This window comes from Melozone crissalis, unplaced genomic scaffold, assembly GCF_028551555.1.
Source record: "Melozone crissalis strain CALT ecotype California unplaced genomic scaffold, PUWL_Pcris_2 ptg000242l_1, whole genome shotgun sequence".
In the NCBI taxonomy this organism is placed as follows: domain Eukaryota; kingdom Metazoa; phylum Chordata; class Aves; order Passeriformes; family Passerellidae; genus Melozone; species Melozone crissalis.
This window is the reverse complement of record NW_026536001.1, coordinates 135026-152427: the sequence shown is the minus strand read 5'-3', so window position 1 is coordinate 152427 and position 17402 is coordinate 135026. Positions and strand designations below refer to the sequence as shown.

At 43.2% G+C, this 17402-nt stretch overlaps 1 protein-coding gene across 1 annotated transcript in view; it reads right to left on the bottom strand.

Moving 5' to 3' along the window:
* Positions 1 to 17402, bottom strand: part of ANKRD52 (ankyrin repeat domain 52) — a 59010-nt gene that overhangs the window by 17248 nt on the left and 24360 nt on the right. The window contains 7 exon segments of the mRNA XM_054294333.1: positions 674 to 913; positions 7095 to 7140; positions 7142 to 7214; positions 9427 to 9514; positions 10680 to 10881; positions 14214 to 14309; positions 16905 to 17016. Of these exon segments, the coding sequence (XP_054150308.1) occupies positions 674 to 913; positions 7095 to 7140; positions 7142 to 7214; positions 9427 to 9514; positions 10680 to 10881; positions 14214 to 14309; positions 16905 to 17016 (857 nt within the window).

Sequence of the window (17402 nt, the reverse complement as noted above, 5' to 3'; positions counted from 1 at the left end):
GCTGTAGGAGGCCCAGTGCGTGGGCGAGCAGCCACCGCAGTCCCACGGACCCAAAAAACCCCCTCAAAAAATCAGAAAAAAAATCCCGAAAAACCCCCGAAAACCCAGAAAAACTCAAAAAAAAAAAAAAAAACCCAAAAGAAGAGGAGAGCCATTTGGGTTTTGGAGTAAATCAGGTTCTCACCACTGTAGGAGGCCCAGTGCATGGGCGAGCAGCCGCTGTAGTCCACGGACCAAAAATGAAACCCCAAACCCCAAAAAACTGCAGAAAAACTCCAGAAAAATCCCAGAAAAACCCCCAAAACCCCCAAAAACCCTAAAAGTAGAAGAGAACCATTTGTGTTTTGGAATAAATCAGGTTCTCACCACTGTAGGAGGCCCAGTGCATGGGCGAGCAGCCGCTGTAGTTTATGGACCCAAAAAAACCCCCAAACCCCCAGAAAATCCCAAAAAAAGCAGGACAACCCTCAAACTCCACAAGAACAAGAGGACCATTTGGATTTTTGATTAGAGCAGGCTCTCACCACTGTAGGAGGCCCAGTGCATGGGCGAGCAGCCGCCGTAGTCCACGCACCCAAAAACCCAGAAAAAAACAAAAAAAAACCCCCAAACCCCCAGAAAATCCCCCCAAAAATGCAGAAAAACCCCAAAACTCCAGAGTTTCGGCTCTCACCACTGTAGGAGGCCCAGTGCATGGGCGAGTAGCCGCTGTAGTCCACCACGGCGTCCAGCGGGTCGGTGGACAGCGCCGCGCGCAGCAGCGTCCGCAGCACCTCCAGGTGCCCGCAGGCCGAGGCGAAGTGGATCGGGGTGCGGCCCTTGAAGTCCCGGCACAGGACGAAGGCATCGTGGTCCAGCAGGGCGGCCAGGCAGTCCTCGCAGCCAGTCACAGCCTGGGGACACACACACAGCCCTCTTGAATGGATTGTTTTAAAAAAAATGATTTTATATATATATATTTATATATCTCTATATCTCCATTTCTATACAGATACACCGTGGTCCAGCAGGGCGGCCAGGCAATCCTCGCAGCCAGTCACAGCCTGGGGACACACAGACAGCCCTCTTGAATGGATTTTGAATATTTTTATATTTTTATATTTTTTATATTTTTCAGATTCTGTGCTGGCTTAGTGTGATGCCTCAGGCTTTACATTTTTTTATTTTTTTGTGTCTATATATCTCTATCTATATCTGTATATCTATATCCATATCTCTATATCTCCATATCTATACAGATACACCGTGGTCCAGCAGGGCGGCCAGGCAGTCCTCGCAGCCAGTCACAGCCTGGGGACACACAGACAGCCCTCTTTAATGGATTTTGAATATTTTTATATTTTTATATTTTTTATATTTTTCAGATTCTGTGCTGGCTTAGTGTGATGCCTCAGGCTTTACATTTTTTTATTTTTTTGTGTCTATATATCTCTATCTATATCTGTATATCTATATCCATATCTCTATATCTCCATATCTATACAGACACATCGTGGTCCAGCAGGGCAGCCAGGCAATCCTCACAGCCAGTCACAGCCTGGGGACACACAGACAGCCCTCTTGAATGGATTTCATTTTAAATTTATTTTATATATATGTATATCTATCTATATTTTTAAATATTTTTCTATTTTTTCTATTTTTCCTATTTTTCATGTTTTTTATATTTTTCAGATTCTGTGCTGGCTTAGTGTGATGCCTCAGGCTTTAGGTTTTTTTATTTTTTTGTGTCTATATATCTCTATCACTATCTCTATCTCTATCTATATATCTCTATCTATATCTGTATATCTATATCCATATCTCTATATCTCCATTTCTATACAGATACACCGTGGTCCAGCAGGGCGGCCAGGCAGTCCTCGCAGCCAGTCACAGCCTGGGGACACACAGACAGCCCTCTTGAATGGATTTTTTAAAAAAATTATTTTATATATATGCATATCTATTTATATTTTTTAATATTTTTCTATTTTTCTATTTTTTCTATTTTTTATGTCTTTTATATTTTTCAGATTCTGTGCTGGCTTAGTGTGATGCCTCAGGCTTTAGTTTTTTGTATTTTGTTATGTCTATATCTATATATCTATGTCTCTATATATCTATGTCTCTATCTATATATCTATATATATCTCTATATCTCCATTTCTATACAGATACATCGTGGTCCAGCAGGACGGCCAGGCAATCCTCACAGCCAGTCACAGCCCAGCTCAGAGTCAGCCCAGCAAAGGGTTAATGCAGCTTTTATGGGATCCAGATTCTGTGCTGGCTCAGGGGTTAGGGTTTTATATAAATATTATTTATTTATTTAGTATTTTTTATTTTATACAGATTTTGTGCTAGCTGAGTGGGATGGCTCAGGTTTTAGTTTTTTATATATATTTTTAAATTTATATTTATATTTACAAATTATATATTTTTAAAAAATTTATATATATATAAAAAGTATATTTTTCAGATTCTGTGCTGGCTGAGTGGGATGCCTCGGGCTTTAGTTTTTATTTTTTGGTCTATATCTTTATAGACAGATATCTATATATCTATATATATTGATATATATAATCTATATATCTACATATCTAGATAGATATCTGTATATATCTATAATATCTATATATCTATCTCTATCTCTATCTATATATCTATATCTGTATATCTATATATACGTCTATACCCCTGCATATCTATATAGATAGATATCTACATATCTATATCTATATCTACATCTACATCTATACCTACATCTATCTATATCTACCTATATCTATATCTATCTATATCTATATATACATCTATATCTATATCTATATCTATATCTATATCTATATCATCTATCATCTATATCATCTATATCTATATCTATATCTATATCTATATCTATATATCAATACCTATCAATATCTATATCTACATATCTCTATCTCTATTTAGAATATCTATATATATCTATATATCTACATATCTATATAGGTAGATATCTATATATCTATCAATATCAATATCAATACCAATATCAATATCTACATATCTCTATTGCTATCTATATATATCTATATCTGTATATCTATATATATCTATATATATCTATGTATCTACATATATATAGATATCTATATATGTCTCTATCTCTATCAACATCTATATCTATACCTATACCTACATCAATCTCTATCTCTATCTCTATCTCTATCTCCATCTATATCTATATCTATATCTAATATCTATACCTATCTATATCTATATATCTCTACCAATACCTATCTCTATCTCTATCTCTATCTCTATCTATCTATCAATACCTATCAATATCTATATCTACATATCTCTATCTTTATCTATAATATCTATATATATCCATATATCTATCTACATATCTATATAAATAGATATCTATATATCTATCAATATCAATACCAATACCAATATCTACATATCTCTATTGCTATCTATATATATCTATATATATCTATGTATATCTATGTATCTACATATATATAGATATCTATATATCTGTCTCTATCTCTATCAACATCTATATCTATATCTAATATCTATACCTATACCTACATCTATCTCTATATCTATCTCTATCTCCATCTATATCTATATCTATATCTATATCTATATCTATATCTATATCTAATATCTATATCCATCTATATCTATATATCTATATCTCTACCAATACCTATCTCTATCTCTATCTCTATCTCTATCTCTAAATACCTATCAATATCTATATCTACATATCTTTATCTTTATCTATATCAATATATATCCATATATCTATATATCTACATATTGATATAAATAGATATCTATATATCTATCAATATCAATACCAATATCAATACCTACATATCTCTATTGCTATCTATATATATCTATATATATCTATATATATCTATGTATCTGCATATATATAGATATCTATATATCTGTCTCTATCTCTATCAACATCTATATCTATATCTATACCTATACCTACATCTATCTCTATATCTATCTCTATCTCCATCTATATCTATATCTAATATCTAATATCTAATATCTATACCTATCTATATCTATATATCTATATCTCTACCAACACCTATCTCTATCTCTATCTATCTATCAATACCTATCAATATCTATATCTACATATCTCTATCTATAATATCTATATATATATCCATATATCTATCTACATATCTATATAAATAGATATCTATATATCTATCAATATCAATATCAATACCAATATCAACATCTACATATCTCTATTGCTATCTATATATATCTATATCTGTATATCTATATATATCTATATATATGTATCTACATATATATAGATATCTATATATCTGTCTCTATCTCTATCAACATCTATATCTATATCTAATATCTATACCTATACCTACATCTATCTCTAAATCTCTATCTCTATCTCTATCTACATCTATATCTATATCTAATATCTATACCCATCTATATCTATATATCTATATCTCTACCAATACCTATCTCTATCTCTATCTCTATATCTCTCTATCAATACCTATCAATATCTATATCCACATATCTCTATCTTTATCTATAATATCTATATATATTCCATATATCTATATATCTACATATCTATATAAATAGATATCTATATATCTATCAATATCAATACCAATATCAATACCTACATATCTCTATTGCTATCTATATATATCTATATATATCTATGTATCTACATATATATAGATATCTATATATCTGTCTCTATCTCTATCAACATCTATATCTATATCTAATATCTATACCTATACCTACATCTATCTCTATATCTATCTCCATCTATATCTACATATCTTTATCTTTATCTATATCAATATATATCCATATATCTATATATCTACATATTGATATAAATAGATATCTATATATCTATCAATATCAATACCAATATCAATATCTACATATCTCTATTTCTATCTATATATATCTATATCTGTATATCTATAGATATCTATATATCTGTCTCTATCTCTATCTCCATCTATATCTATATCTAATATCTATACCTATACCTACATCTATCTCTATATCTATCTCCATCTATATCTATATCTATATCTATATCTATATCTATATCTATATCTATATCTAATATCTATACCCATCTATATCTATATATCTATATCTCTACCAATACCTATCTCTATCTCTATCTCTATCTCTATCTCTATCTATCAATACCTATCAATATCTATATCTACATATCTTTATCTTTATCTATATCTATATATATCCATATATCTATATATCTACATATTGATATAAATAGATATCTATATATCTATCAATATCAATACCAATATCAATACCTAATATCTCTATTTCTATCTATATATATCTATATCTGTATATCTATATATATCTATATATATCTATGTATCTGCATATATATAGATATCTATATATCTGTCTCTATCTCTATCAACATCTATATCTATATCTAATATCCATACCTATACCTACATCTATCTCTATATCTATCTCCATCTATATCTATATCTATATCTATATCTATATCTATATCTATATCTAATATCTATACCCATCTATATCTATATATCTATATCTCTACCAATACCTATCTCTATCTCTATCTCTATCTCTATCTCTATCTCTATCTATCTATCAATACCTATCAATATCTATATCTACATATCTTTATCTTTATCTATATCAATATATATCCATATATCTATATATCTACATATTGATATAAATAGATATCTATATATCTATCAATATCAATACCAATATCAATATCTACATATCTCTATTTCTATCTATATATATCTATATCTGTATATCTATAGATATCTATATATCTGTCTCTATCTCTATCTCCATCTATATCTATATCTAATATCTATACCTATACCTACATCTATCTCTATATCTATCTCTATCTCCATCTATATGTATATCTATATCTATATCTATATCTATATCTATATCTAATATCTATACCCATCTCTATCTATATATCTATATCTCTACCAATACCTATCTCTATCTCTATCTCTATCCTCTATCTCTATCTCTATCTATCAATACCTATCAATATCTATATCTACATATCTTTATCTTTATCTCTATCTATATATATCCATATATCTATATATCTACATATTGATATAAATAGATATCTATATATCTATCAATATCAATACCCAATATCAATATCTACATATCTCTATTTCTATCTATATATATCTATATCTGTATATCTATATATATATATATATATCTATATCTATGTATCTGCATATATATAGATATCTATATATCTGTCTCTATCTCTATCAACATCTATATCTATATCTAATATCTATACCTATACCTACATCTATCTCTATATCTATCTCTATCTCCATCTATATCTATATCTATATCTATATCTAATCTATATCTATCTATATCTATATCTAATATCTATACCCATCTATATCTATATATCTATATCTCTACCAATACCTATCTCTATCTCTATCTCTATCTCTATCTCTATCTCTATCAATACCTATCAATATCTATATCTACATATCTCTATCTATATCTATATATATCCATATATCTATATATCTACATATTGATATAAATAGATATCTATATATCTATCAATATCAATATCAATACCAATATCAATATCTACATATCTCTATTGCTATCTATATATATCTATATCTGTATATCTATATATATCTATATATATGTATCTACATATATATAGATATCTATATATCTGTCTCTATCTCTATCAACATCTATATCTATATCTAATATCTATACCTATACCTACATCTATCTCTATATCTATCTCTATCTCCATCTATATCTATATCTATATCTAATATCTAATATCTATACCTATCTATATCTATATATCTATATCTCTACCAATATCTATCTATATCTACATCTACATCTATACCTCTATCTATATTATCTATATCTCCATCTACATATCTATCAATACCTATCAATATCTATATCTCTCTCTCTCTCTCTCTCTCTCTCTGGCAGGAGCCCCCCAGACCCCCACTCACCCCCCCGGTGCAGCGCGGTCCGGCCCCTCTTGTCGGCGGCGTCGGCGCGTGGAGCCCTTGTCCAGCAGGAGATGGACACAGTCCACGTGGCCGTTCATGATGGCCAGCATCAGAGGGGTCCTGCAGGGGAAAGGAGGAGAACTCATGAGAGCTGCAAGGACCTGGGGGGGTTGGCATGGAGGATTCATGGAGAGCTGCAAGGACCTGGGGGGGTTGGCATGGAGGATTCATGGAGAGCTGCAAGGACCCTGGGGGGGTTGGCATGGAGGATTCATGGAGAGCTGCAAGGACCTGGGGGGGGGGTTGGCATGGAGGATTCATGGAGAACAGCAAGAGCATGGAGGAAATTGGGGTGGAGAATTCATGGAGAACACCAAGAACATGGAGGGATTGGGGTGGAGAATTCATGGAGAGCACCAAGAGCATGGAGAGGTTGGGATGGAGGATTCATGGAGAACACCAAGAACATGGAGGGATTGGGTGGAGAATTCATGGAGAGCACCAAGAGCATGGAGGGGTTGGGATGGAGGATTCATGGAGAGCAGCAAGAACCTGGAGGGAAAAGGGATGGAGGATTCATGGAGAACACCAAGAACATGGAGGAGTTGGGATGGAGAATTCATGGAGAGCAGCAAGGACCTGGAGGGGTTTGGGATGGAGGATTCATGGAGAGCACCAAGAACATGGAGAGGTTGGGATGGAGGATTCATGGAGAGCACCAAGAACATGGAGAGGTTGGGATGGAGGATTCATGGAACCCACCAAGAGCCTGGAGGGGAAAGGGAAGGGAATGGAGAATTCATGGAACTGACAAAAAGCCTGGAAGGTTGGGATGGTGGGGATGGAGAATTCATGGAGAGCACCAAGAATATGGAGGGACTGGGATGGAGAATTCATGGAGAGCTTCAAGAGTCTGGAGGGTTGGGATGGAAAATTTATGGAATCCACCAAGAGCCTGAAGGATTGGATGGAGAATTCATGGAGACCACCAAGGACATGGAGGGGGTTTGGGATGGAGAATCCATGGAGAGCACCAAGAACATGCAGGGGAAAGGGATGGAGAATTCATGGAGACCACCAGAGTCTGGAGGGGTTTGGGATGGAGAATTCATGGAACTGACAAAGAGCCTGGAAGGTTGGGATGGTGGAGATGGAGAATTCATGGAGAGCACCAAGAACCTGGAGGGTTTGGGATGGAGAATTCATGGAACCGACAAAGAGCCTGGAAGGGTTGGGACAACTGGAAATGGTGCTGAGGGACACTTGGGAAGGTGGTGGCACCTCTGGGATAAGACATTTAAGCAAGCAAAAAATGGAAGGTTCTTGTGCAGAGGACGTGGGATGGACTGAGCACAGCCCCCATCCCCCAGGGAGGAGCAGAAGAGCTGGGAAGGGTCAGGAGAAGCTCCTTTGGAACCACTTCCCCTCTCATGATCCCACCATGATTTCATCACCAATAAACCCAATTAATGAATATCCCAAATTCCAGCTCATTTTGGCCATGTCTGTCGGAGTTTGCTGAGGGATCTCCTCTGGTCCTCATCTCAAGCTGGGACCTTCCAGCAGGTTCCACTCCTGTCTCATGATCCCACCATGATTTCATCACTAATAAACCCAATTAATGAATATCCCAAATTCCAGCTCATTTTGGCCATGCTGGAGCTGCTGAGGGATCTCCTCTGGTCCTCATCTCAAGGTAGAACCTTCCAGCAGGTTCCACTCCCTGTCTCATGATCCCACCATGATTTCATCACCAATAAACCCAATTAACGAATATCCCAAATTCCAGCCCCATTTTGGCCATGACAGAGGTGCTGAGGGATCTCCTCTGGTCCTCATCTCAAGGTAGAACCTTCCAGCAGGTTCCACTCCTGTCCCAGGATCCCACCATGATTTCATCACTAATAAACCCAATTAATGAATATCCCAAATTCCAGCCCCGTTTTGGCCATGACAGAGGTGCTGAGGGATCTCTCCTGGTCCTCATCTCAAGCTGGGACCTTCCAGCAGGTTCCACTCCCTGTCCCAGGATCCCACCATGATTTCATCATTAATAAACCCAATTAATGAATATCCCAAATTCCAGCCCCGTTTTGGCCATGACAGAGGTGCTGAGGGATCTCCTCTGGTCCTCATCTCAAGCTGGGACCTTCCAGCAGGTTCCACTCCTGTCTCATGATCCCACCATGATTTCATCATTAATTAACTCAACCAATATCCCAAATTCCAGCCCCGTTTTGGCCATGCTGGAGCTGCTGAGGGATCTCTCCTGGTCCTCATCTCAAGCTGGGACCTTCCAGCAGGTGGCCCTGGTGGCCCTGGTGGCACTCACTGGCCGTGGATGTCCATGACGTCGGTGATGTCCGCCCGCTCGCCGCTGTCGATCAGGAGGTGCAGGGAATCCGTGTTCCCGTTGGCAGCTGGGCACGGGAACGGGAAATGGGAGGAGGAAAAGGGCAGGAGGAAAAGAGGGATGAGGCAAAGAGAGACAACAAAACCCCAAAACCCCCAAACCCCCAGAAGAAACTCATCCCCTGGGGTTTCTGCGTTCTGCCAAGCCTTGCCCCATCCCTTCCAGGATCCAGAACATGTCAGGAACCCTTCCAGGACCCTCCTAGGATACCTCCAGAACCCTTCCAGGACCTGCAGGAGCCCAGAACCCCTCAGGAACCCTCCCAGGACACCCCAAGAACCCTCCCCAGGACCTTTCCAAGTCACTTTGGGAACCCTTCCAGGACCTGCAAGAGCACCAGAACCCCTCAGGAACCCTCCCAGAACACTTCCAGAACCCTTCCAGGACCTTCCCAAGACACTTTTGGAACCCTTCCAAGACCTGCAGGAGCCTAGAACACCATGAGAACCCTCCTAGGATATTCCAGAACCCTCCAGGACACCCCAAGAACCCTCCCAGGATCCAGAACACCCCAAGAACCCTTCCAGAACCATCCCAGAACCCTCCCAAGTCACTTTGGGAACCCTTCCAAGACCTGCAGGAGCCCAGAACCTCTGAGGAAACCCTCCCAGAACCCTTCCAAGACCTGCAGGAGCCCAGAACCCTCTGAGGAACCCTCCCAGAACCCTTCCAAGAGCTGCAGGAGCCCAGAACCCTCTGAGGAATCCTTCCAGAACCTTCCCAGAACACCCCAAGAACCCTTCCAGAACCATTCCAGGACCCTCTCAAGTCACTTTGAAGCCCTTCAAGACCTGCAGGAGCCCAGAACCCCTGAGGAACCCCTCCCAGGGACACCCCAAGAACCCTCCCAGAACCCTTCCAGGACCCTCCCAAGACACTTTTGGAACCCTTCCAGGACCTGCAGGAGCCCAGAACCCCTCAGGAGCCCTTCCAGAACCTTCCCAGAACACCCCAAGAACCCTCCCAGAACCATTCCAGGGACCCTCCCAAATCACTTTGAAGCCCTTCCAAGACCTGCAGGAGCCCAGAACCTCTGAGGACCCTTCCAGAACCTTCCAGAACACCCCAAGGATCCTTCCAGAACCATCCCAGGACCCTCTCAAGTCACTTTTGGAACCCTTCCAAGACCTGCAGGAGCCCAGAACCCCCTGAGGAACCCTGCCAGGTGCCACCTGCAGCGTGGAGAGGCGTCCACTTCCTCTTCCTCTCCTTGACCAGGGCGGAGGCGCCGTGGCTGGTGAGCACCTGCACGCACTCGCTGGCGCCGCGCTCCGTGGCCAGGTAGAGCGCGGTGCGGCCCTTGTGGTCCCGCACGTCCAGGTTCACCAGCGTCTCGGCCAGAGCCTTGAGGGCTTCACAGTGACCATTGTAGGCCTGGGGACGGCCAGAAATGTCCTTTCAGTGCCCAAAGTGTCCCTCAGGTACGCAAAGTGTCCTTCAGGTACCCAAAGTGTCCCTCAGGAACTCAAAGTGTCCCTCAGGTAACCAGAAATGTCCCTTGGGCAATCAGAAAAGTCCTCTCAGGAGCCAAAGTGTCCCTCAGGTACACAAGGTGTCCCTCAGGTACACAAGGTGTCCCTCAGGTAACAAGAAATGCCCTCCAGACAACCAAAGCGTCCCTCAGGTACCCAAAGTGTCCTCCAGGTACTCAAAGTGTCCCTCAGGCACCCAAAGTGTCCCTCAGGAACTCAAAGTGTCCCTCAGGCAACCAGAAATGTCCCCTGGGTACCCAAAGTGTCCCTCAGGTAACCAGAAATGTCCTTTCAGTACCCAAAGCGTCCCTCAGGTAACAAGAAATGCCCTCCAGGCACCCAAAGTGTCCCTCAGAACTCAAAATGTTCCTTCAGGTACCCAAAGTGTCCCTCAGGTACTCAAAGTGTCCCTCCGATAACCAGAAATGTCCCCCTGGGTACCCAAAGTGTCCTCCAGGTACTCAGAGTGTCCCCTCAGGTACCCAAAGTGTCCTCCAGGTACTCAAAGTGTCCCCTCAGGTACCCAAAATGTCCCCTCAGGTAACCAGAAATGTCCCTCAGGTACCCAAAGTGTCCCCCAAGTAACCAGAAATGTCCCTCAGGTACCCAAAGTGTCCCCTTCCATTTCATCAACTCAAAATGTTCCTTCAGGTACCCAAAGTGTCCCTCAGGTACTCAAAGTGTCCCTCGATAACCAGAAATGTCCCCTGGGTACCCAAAGTGTCCTCCAGGTACTCAGAGTGTCACACAGGTACCCAAAGTGTCCTTCTAGCAACCAAAGTGTCCCTCAGGTACCCAAAGTGTCCCTCAGGTAGCTGGAGTGTTCCTCAGGTAGTCAAAGTGTCACCCAGCGACCCAAAGTGTCCCTCAGGTACCCAAAGTGTCCCTCAGGTAACCAGAAATGTCCTCCAGGCAACTAAAGTGTCCTTCAAGTACCCAAAGTGTCCTCCCGGGTACCCAAAGTGTCTTTCAGGAACCCAAAGTGTCCTTCAGGCACCCAAATGTCCCCAGAAAAGTCCCTCAGGCACCCAACGTGTCCCTCAGGAACTCAAAGTGTCCCTCAGGTAACCAGAAATGTCCTCCAGACAACTAAAGTGTCCTTCAAGTGCCAAAGTGTCCCTCAGGTACTCAAAGTGTCCCTCAGGTAAGCAGAAATGTCCTCCAGGTACCCAGAGTGTCCTTCAGGTACTCAAAGTGTCCTTCAGCTAACCAAAACTGTCCCTTGGGTAACCCAAAAATGTCCCTCAGGCAACCAGAGAAGTCTCCCGGGTACCCAAAGTGTCCCCAGTGTCCCTCAAGCACCTGAAGTGTCCTTGAGGCACCCAGAAATGTCCCTTGGTACACCTTGGGCACCTAAAGTGTCCTTGAGGCACCCAGAAATGTCCCTTGGTACACCTTGGGCACCTAAAGTGTCCTTGAGGCACCCAGAAATGTCCCTTGGTACACCTTGGGCACCTAAAGTGTCCTTGAGGCACCCAGAAATGTCCCTTGGTACACCCTTGGGCACCTAAAGTGTCCTTGAGGCACCCAGAAATGTCCCTCACCGGCGTCTCAGCCAGAGCCTTGAGGGCTTCACAGTGACCACTGTAGGCCTGGGGACAGGGGACACGCAGGTCATGGCCAGGACGTGGCAGGTGGGACACGCAGGTGGCAGGTGGAAGTGTCCCTCAGGTACCCAAAGTGTCTTCAGGAACCCAAAGTGTCCCTCAGGCACCCAAATGTCCCCAGAAAAGTCTCTCCAGGTAACCAAAGTGTCCCTCAGGTACCCAAAGTGTCCCCCAAGTAACCAGAAATGTCCCTCAGACACCCAAAGTGTCCCTCAGGTACTCAAAGTGTCCTTCAGGTACCCAAAGTGTCCCTCAGGTACTCAAAGTGTCCTTCAGATAACCAGAAATGTCCCCTGGGTACCCAAAGTGTCCCTCAGGTAGCTGGAGTGTTCCTCAGGTAGTCAAAGTGTCACCCAGCGACCCAAAGTGTCCCTCAGGCACTCAAAGTGTCCCTCAGGAACTCAAAGTGTCCCTCAGGTAACCAGAATGTCCCCTGGGTACCCAAAGTGTCACCCAGCCACCCAAACTGTCCTTCAGGCACCCAAAGTGTCCCCTCAGGTAACCAGAAATGTCCCCTGGGTACCCAAAGTGTCCCTCAGGAACTCAAAGTGTCCCTCAGGTAACCAGAAATGTCCTCCAGGTACCCAGAGTGTCCCTCAGGTACCCAGAGTGTCACCCAGGCACCCAGAAATGTCCCTGTCATGCACCCAGAAGTGTCTCCTAAAGCACCCCCTGAGCACCCAGAAATGTCCCCACCAGAAATGTCACCCCCAGAACCCTTGCAGGACCCAGAACACCCCAAGAACCCTTCCAGGACCCTTCCAAGACCCTGTGGGAACCCTTCCAGGACCTGCAGGAGCCCAGAACCCCTCAGGAACCCTTCCAGAACCCTCCAGAACCCTTCCAGGACACCCCAGACCCCTCTCAGGACCTACAGGAGCCCAGAACCCCTCGGGGAACCTCCAGGACCCTCAGGAACCCTCCAGGACCCCTCAGGAACCTTCCAGGACCCTGAGGAACCCTCCCAGGACCCTCAGGAACCCTCCAGGACCCTGAGGAACCCTCCCAGGACCCTGAGGAACCTTCCAGGACCCTCAGGAACCCTCCAGGACCCTGAGGAACCCTCCAGGACCCTCAGGAACCCTCCAGGACCCTCAGGAACCCTCCAGGACCCTCAGCAACCCTTCCAGGACCCTCAGGAACCCTCCAGGGACCCTCAGGAACCCTCAGGACCCTCAGGAACCCTCCCAGGACCCGCAGGAACCCTCCAGGACCCTCAGGAACCCTCCTAGGGACCCTCAGGAACCCTCCAGGACCCTCAGGAACCCTCCCAGGACCCGCAGGAACCCTCCAGGACCCTGAGGAAACCCTCCAGGACCCTGAGGAACCCTCCAGGACCCTCAGGAACCTTCCAGGACCCTGAGGAACCCTCCAGGACCCTCAGGAACCCTCCCAGGACCCTCAGGAACCCTTCCAGGACCCGCAGGAACCCTCCAGGACCCTGAGGAACCCTTCCAGGACCCTCAGGAACCTCCAGGACCCGCAGGAACCCTCCAGGACCCTGAGGAACCCTCCAGGACCCTCAGGAACCCTCCAGAACCCTCCAAACCTCCAGGACCGAGAACCCTCCCAGGACCCTCAGGAACCCTCCAGGACCCTCAGGAACCCTCCAGGACCCCTCAGGAACCCTCCAGGACCCGCAGGACTCACAGCTAAGTTGCAAAGGGCTGACTGGAACGGTGCTTTCCACATCCTCCAGGCAGTTAAAGGACATTTCCAGGAGCTGCAAGGACAAAAAACCCAAATCCAGAACTGACCCCTGGAGCTCCCCAAACCCACCCTGAGCTGCACAAGGGGAAAAAACCCAAAAACTCAAAAAACCTCCAAGTTCAAAACCCCAAAAATTCCAAAAATCCTGACCCCAAAACTCCAAAAATCCCAACCCCAAAGCCCCAAAAACCCCCAAAAATTCTGACCCAAAACCTCCAGAAACTCCAAACCCCAAAACCTCCAACTCCAAACCCCAAAACCTCCAAAAATCCCAACTCCAAAACCCCAAAAACCCCAAAAATTCTGACCCAAAACCTCCAGAAACTCCAAACCCCAAAACTCCAACTCCAAAACACCCAAAAATCCCAACTCCAAAACCCCAAAAATTCAAGAAATCCTGACCCCAAAAGTCCAAAAACCTTTACCCCAAAAACTCCAAAAATCCTGACCCCAAAAGCCAAAAAATCCCAACCCCCAAAGCCCCAAAAAATCCAAAAATCCCAACCCTAAAACCCAAAAAACTCCAAAAATCCCAACCCAAAAACGCCAAAAAATTCAAAAATCCCAACCCCCAAACCCCAAAAACTCCAAAAATCCCAACCCCAAAACCCCAAAAATTCAAGAAATCCTGGCCTCAAAACCCAAAATCTCAAAAAAAGATCTTGGCCCTAAAACCCAAAAACTCCAAAATCCAAACCCAAAACTCCAAAAATCCCAATGCCAAAACCCCAAAAAATCCAAAAATTCTGACCCCCAAAACCCAAAAATTCCAAAAATCCTGACCCCAAAACTCCAAAAAATCTTGGCCCTAATACCCAAAAACTCCAAAAATCCCACCCAAAACCCCAAAAAAATCCGAAAATCCCATGCCAAAACCCCAAAAACTCCAACCCATAAACCCCAAAATTTGGGATGGGCTATTATTCCAAAATTCCCGTTTTCCTGACTCGCATTCCCATCTTTTCTCTCAGTTTTGAGTTTTTCAGCTCAAATTTTCTCTCCAGCTCAGATTTTCCCTTTTTCTGGGAGGATTTTCCCTTTTTATTTTTTTATTTTTTTCCTGGTTGCGATTTTCCCTCATTTCCTGGATGATTTTCTCCCATTTCTGGAATTGTTTTCCCCCTTCCCTGGGGGTGTTTTTCCTCCATTTCCTGAATTATTTCCCCTCATTTCTTGGATGATTTTCCCCCATTCCTGGGAGTGATTTTCCCCCTTTTCTGGCTGATTTTCCCCCTTTTCTGCAGTCAATTTTCCCCATTTCTGGGGGTGTTTACCCCCCCCCAATTTCCTGGCACTGATTTCCTCTATTTCCTGGCTGATTTTCCCCCATTTCTGGGTGATTTTCCCCCATTTTTGGGGGTGATTTTCCCCCTTTCTTGGGAACAATTTCCCCCCTTTCCTGGGGATAATTTCCCCCCATTTCCTGGGTGTGTTTTCCCCCATTTCTTGAATTATTTTCCCTCATTTCCTGGATGATTTTCCCCTCGTTTCTAGGGGTGTTTTCCCCCATTCCTGGGGATATTTCCCCCCATTTCTGGAGGTGTTTTCTCCCATTTCTGGGGATGATTTTCCCCCTTTTTTTGGGGGTGTTTTACCCCATTTCCTTTATGGTTTCCCCTCATTTTCTGGCTGATTTTCCCCCATTCCTGGTGGTATTTTCCCCCATTCCTGGGAGTGATTTTCCCCCTTTTCCTGGACGATTTTCCCCCTTTTCTGGGAAATGTTTTCCTCCATTTCCTGCCTGATTTTCCCCTCATTCCCTGCCTGATTTTCCCCTCATTTCTTGGGGTGTTTCCCCTCATTTCCTGGGGATATTTTTCCCCATTTTTGGGGCTGCTTTCCCCCATTCCTTGAGGTGTTTCCCCCCATTTTTGGGGAGGTTTTCCCCCATACCTGGTGGTGTTTTCCCCCATTTTTGGGGCTTTTTCCCCCATTTTTGGGGCTGTTTTCCCCCATTCCTGGTGGTGTTTTCCCCCATTCCTTGAGGTGTTTTCCCCCATTTTTGGGGCTGTTTCCCCCCATTTCTGGGGATGCTTTCCCCCATTCCTGGTGGTGTTGTCCCCCATTTTTTGGGGCTGTTTCCCCCCATTTTTGGGGCTGTTTTCCCCCATTTTTTGGGAGGTTTTCCCCCATTTCTGGGGCTGCTTTCCCCCATTTTTGAGGCTGTTTTCCCCCATTTTTGGGGAGGTTTTCCCCCATTTTTTGGGAGGTTTTCCCCATTTCTGGGGCTGTTTTCCCCCATTTTTGGGGCTGTTTTCCCCCATTCCTTGAGGTGTTTTCCCCCATTTTTGGGGCTGTTTTCCCCCATTTTTGAGGCTGTTTTCCCCCATTTTTGGGGAGGTTTTCCCCCATTTCTGGGGCTGCTTTCCCCCATTTTTGGGGCTGTTTTCCCCCATTTTTGAGGCTGTTTTCCCCCATTTTTGAGGCTGTTTTCCCCCATTTTTGGGGCTGTTTTCCCCCATTTTTGAGGCTGTTTTCCCCCATTTTTGGGGCTGCTTTCCCCCATTTTTGAGGCTGTTTTCCCCCATTTTTGGGGAGGTTTTCCCCCATTTCTGGGGCTGTTTCCCCCCATTTCTGGGGCTGCTTTCCCCTCTCCTGGAGCCCTCACCAGCTCGAGGTTCTGCCGGTTGCCGTAGGCGGCCGCGTAGTGGACGGCGGTGTAGCCCTGCTTGTCCCGCAGGGAGGGGTCAGCACCGTTGTCCAGCAGGAATTCCAGACAGCTGAAATTGGGAAAAAACCCCAAAAAATGAAAGAAAAGGATAAAAAAAACCTGTAGGGAAAAGTCACAAAATCTCACAGAAAGTGCTGGGAGTGAAGGGGGTGGGTTTGGGCAGGGGGTTCCTCTCCTGAGGGTCTGCAGAGGATTCCCAGTAAATTCCCATTAAATTCCCAGTAAATTCTCATTAAAATCCCAGTAAATTCCCAGTAAAATTCCCATCAAATTCCCTTTAAATTCCCAGCAAATTCTCAGCAAAATTCCCAGCAAATTCTCAGTAAAATTCCCAGTAAAAAATTCCCAGTAAATTCCCATTAAAATCCCAGTAAATTCCCAGTAAAATTCCCATCAAATTCCCAGCAAATTCTCAGCAAAATTCCCAGTAAAATT